The following is a 4,092-nucleotide window of genomic DNA, read 5'->3' as shown; positions in this document are numbered from 1 at the left end:
GCAGGCTCAGCGGCCATGGCTCACGGGCCCAGCCGCTCCGCGGCACGTGGGATCTTCCCAGACCGGGGCACGAACCCACGTCCCCTGCATCGGCAGGCGAACTCTCAACCACTGCGCCGCCAGGGAAGCCCATCTTTGTTTATTTATTTATTTATTTTAAAGATTGGATGAAACCCAAAAAGGCTTTAATGCTGCATGAAAAGTCACTGAGATTATATTCTGGAAGCACCAAACTGCCTGTGTTTTGCACTTTCTCTGCTAAGCATTAATTTCTATCCTTTGACCTTGGGGTATGAGACAAGAGGATATCAGTGTGCTTAAATTACTTCCCATCTTCTGTTCCCTTTCCCCTCCAACGACAGGCCACTTTGTAACATTTACATTCTGTTTTGCAGTCATAATCCCTATATTTGTTTTCATTTTAGTCCTATAGTAAAATTGATTATAGGCACACTACCTGTCCTTTTGTTACAGTTTTTATCTCTTGACTGGCATGAGTTCACAAATGTTTGTCTTTCACCTTTCTATTTGATTAATAGTTTGGGTTTAAAATTTGGAGTCACGCTTTCCTTCCTTAAGAATATCATAGACAGTGTTTGTTCTCTTCTAGCATGAAATGTTGCCATGGAGAATTCTGAAGTCATCCTGTTATTTTTCCTCCTTATTTGTTGCTTTCTTGTTATTTTTGCTTGATGCCCAGATGATTTTTTTTTGCAATCTTTGAAGTTCACCAGGGTATGTCTCCTTGTTGCTAATTCCAGTTAAGACATGTCAGTCTATAGAGAAATTCACTTCCATTTATATTTCTTGAAAGTTTTCTTGAATTATTTTTTTAGTATGTTTTGTTTGTTTTAAATGCCTTCATCAGGGATAAACCAGTTATACATACAGTAGGATCTCTTTGACTGTCTTCGATGTTTTATCATGTTCTCTCTAATCCTTTTTAAAATTTTTGCTCATTTTTATTGTATTTGCTTTACTTTTCTTCATATCCCTTACTGTGTTTTCAGCGGTGGCTTTTATATATGGTGCTTTCAATATGGTCTTCATTTTTTGCAGTGGTTTGGTTTTTTATTCCACTTTTTCTTTGAACTCGACAAGATCCTGTTTCATTTCCTTCTGGCAGCTCCCCTCATCTTTTTCCTGCTTTTATATCTCTGCTTTGAGCTCTTACTTTGCAAAAGTATCTCCTTATTACATTTTTTTGATGTCATGTCAACATATTTGATCACGGTTTTCAGCTGCTCTGTGGCAGTGTCTTTCTGGTCACTGGTTTTTGTCCGCTGTTTGTTTTTCTGTCCCTTTTCTCCTTTTTTCCGTTCATGTAAGTCTGGTGCTGATTACTTTTGATAATTGCTCATCTTTGAATGAGGTAGTTCCTCTTGGGCCTACTGTTTATAGGAGGTTCAGGAACTGTTCCAAGCTAGCAAGAAATCCCCCTGGTTCACTGTGAAGTTCCTTTTGACAAAAGGTTGTGGTGAATGGGTTCTCTTCCTTCTTTTTTTAAATAGCTTTATTGAGGTGTAATTTCCATACCACTTAATGAGTTCTTTTAACCTTTACTTCTCCCTAGATGGAAGCATTCAGCAGCTTTAGGGTTATTCACAATGTAGAGTATCTCTCCCCATCTCTACTCTGTTTCCAGCAAATAGAGCATGTCTGTGAGATTCCTTGTTCAGCCTCCATTTCTCTCCTCTGCTGCTTCTGGGTACAAACGAGATCCAGGGACGCTCCCTCTCAGTGCATGTACTTCTTCCCTGCTGTTCCAGAGAAGAGCTTATTTCCTACTGCTCTGCAGACCGCTCTCCCCTTTGTCTGAGATCTGTAGTCATTCTCCCTCTGGTGTCTTCCTGCACCTCTGCTTTACCTTCACTGAACCTGGGAATTCTTATGTTCTGTTTCTAGGTTACAGATATCATGTAGATTCTATTAGGATAGAGTTGGTATTTCTATTGTTCTTTTCTTTTAGAGTGGTTTCTGAAGAAAGAAAGGGGCTGTACCAGTGTTATCCCACCATGTTAAACCTACAAGTCCTATAGATGCCCTTTATACGGAAATTATTTGTAAATAAAATTGAATTTGCCCAACCTGAAATTACCATTATTTCATCAGGTTTCAAGTAGTATTAGAGCCTTCACTCACTTCCAATTTAAGTCTCAGCTCCATCAGTCAGCACTGATTTCTTTCTACTTTGATCTTCAGTAACTAACACTGTCTGTGCCAGTGCCCTGCACCAGAACTTCTGATGGAAATGTTGTATGTTTATGCTGTCCAGCATGATAGCCATGTGAAGTGTAGCTAATATGAGTGAGAAACTGAATTTTTAATTTTAAATCATTTAAAATATTTCAGTAGCTGTATGTGACTAGTGGCTGGTGAATTGGACAGCACGGCTCTGTACCACCCATTTTAACATTTAACCACATATCCATTAGCTGTTTACTGAGCACCTTTTTTACACCAGACACTGCTCTAGATGTGTGGTTTATAGCAATGGTCAAGACAGCTAAGGTCTTTCCACCCTGTGCTTACCTTCTGGGAGGAGCCTAAACCTAATAACTTTAGATAATGTTAAGTTCTCTAAAGAAAATAAAATGAGAAAAGAAGGACTTGAGAGGATTACTTTAAGTAGAGCAGGTCTCTCAAAGGATGTGCCTTTTAAATTGCTGTTAAACAATGAGAAAGGAATCAGCAGTGCAGAGAGGCCATATGAAGCAAATACCTTCCAAGCAGAGGTATAAAGCTAGGAAGAGAATGATCCTGAAGTGATGTAAGAGACACAGGCAAGAGTCGGGTTGTTTGGGCTTTTTAAGGAAGTTAAATTTTGGGGGGTGTAATGGGAGGCTGTTGAGGGGCTTTAAGCATGATCAGATTTACTTTTCTAAAAGATGACTATAGATACTATTTAGAAATTGGATAGATACATTTTTAACTGCTTAAGGTTTGGGTTTTTTCTTTTCAAAAATAGTTAATATGTATACACAGCACAAAATTCAAAAGGAAGTCAGTGAGAGGTAAGCTGCCCTCCCTCCCCTGTCTTTCATCCCCTTATTTCCCCTTGCTGGAGGTAACTCCTGTTAATAGTTCCTTATTTGCTTACATTTTAATCTTGAATCCCAGCCTCTGATCTACCATTCTGTCTTCTGTTATTCTGTAGTAGCCTTAATTTGTGTAAATCTTAATTTTCAGTGAGACTTTAATTTCCTCAGTTGCAGACATTATATTATTTACTCTTTTGTCCTGTACTTCTGCCACCCCCAGCATAACAATTAATGTAGTCTTTAGGCAAAGTTGGGGTTTATTTGTTCAATTAAAGTGGTGAGAAATGAATGAAATGAATGGATTTCATTCTCTCTTTTATAGGAAGAAGTTCTAAAGGATTTTGAGGACTTGGCTGGGAAGCTTCCATGGTCAGACCCTTTAAAAATATGGAAAATTAACACATGTTTCAAGAAAAAAAAAACAAAGCACAAAAAGATAAATCAGAATTCACGTAAAGAGAAGACTGAAGGTGGACAAGGAGACAAAACAGATGAGAGAGATGTCAAAGAAGAGTTCACTAACAATGTCTTAGATTCACAGGTCTTAGACTATTATGAAAATCCAGCCATCAAAGAAGAGATATCAACATTAGTAGGTGATGATTTGACATCTTGCAAAGATGAGACTGAGGAAAGCTCAAAAGAAGAAACTGATCCTGAAGTGCTGAAGTTTAGAGTCACATGCAACAGGGCAGGAGAGCAACATTGCTTTTCCTCAAATGAGGCGGCAAGAGATTTTGGGGGTGCTGTTCAAGATTATTTTAAATGGAAGGCTGACATGACCAACTTTGATGTGGAGGTAAGTGCAGGCTCTTACTCTGATGATTCAAGAAGGCTATCATTATAAATGTGTAGAATTTTCAAGACTAACCCAATCTTATGGACAATTAAACTGAGGCCACAAAGCTAATAGGGTATCTTTTTTTTTTAACATCTTTATTGGCGTATAATTGCTTTACAATGGTGTGTTAGTTTCTGCTTTATAACAAAATGAATCAGTTATACATATACATATATCCCCATATCTCTTCTCTCTTGCGTCTCCCTCCCT

The 4,092-nt window shown here is 38.3% G+C and overlaps 1 protein-coding gene across 7 annotated transcripts in view; it reads left to right on the top strand.

The window, feature by feature from the left end:
- THUMPD3 (THUMP domain containing 3) overlaps positions 1 to 4,092 on the top strand; it is a 29,623-nt gene that overhangs the window by 5,970 nt on the left and 19,561 nt on the right. For all 7 annotated transcript variants that reach the window (XR_008615632.1, XM_007121785.4, XM_028478918.2 and 4 more), the window contains exon 4: positions 3,364 to 3,840. Coding sequence is in view for 6 of the 7 variants with exons in the window: in XM_007121785.4 (XP_007121847.2) it covers positions 3,364 to 3,840 (477 nt within the window). In the remaining variant the exon portion in view is untranslated. The remainder of the gene's footprint in view (positions 1 to 3,363; positions 3,841 to 4,092) is intronic.

The sequence above is a fragment of the Physeter macrocephalus genome, chromosome 18, assembly GCF_002837175.3.
Source record: "Physeter macrocephalus isolate SW-GA chromosome 18, ASM283717v5, whole genome shotgun sequence".
Lineage (NCBI taxonomy): Eukaryota > Metazoa > Chordata > Mammalia > Artiodactyla > Physeteridae > Physeter > Physeter macrocephalus.
The sequence above is the reverse complement of the archived record's forward strand: the minus strand, read 5'-3'. Positions and strand labels throughout refer to the sequence as shown.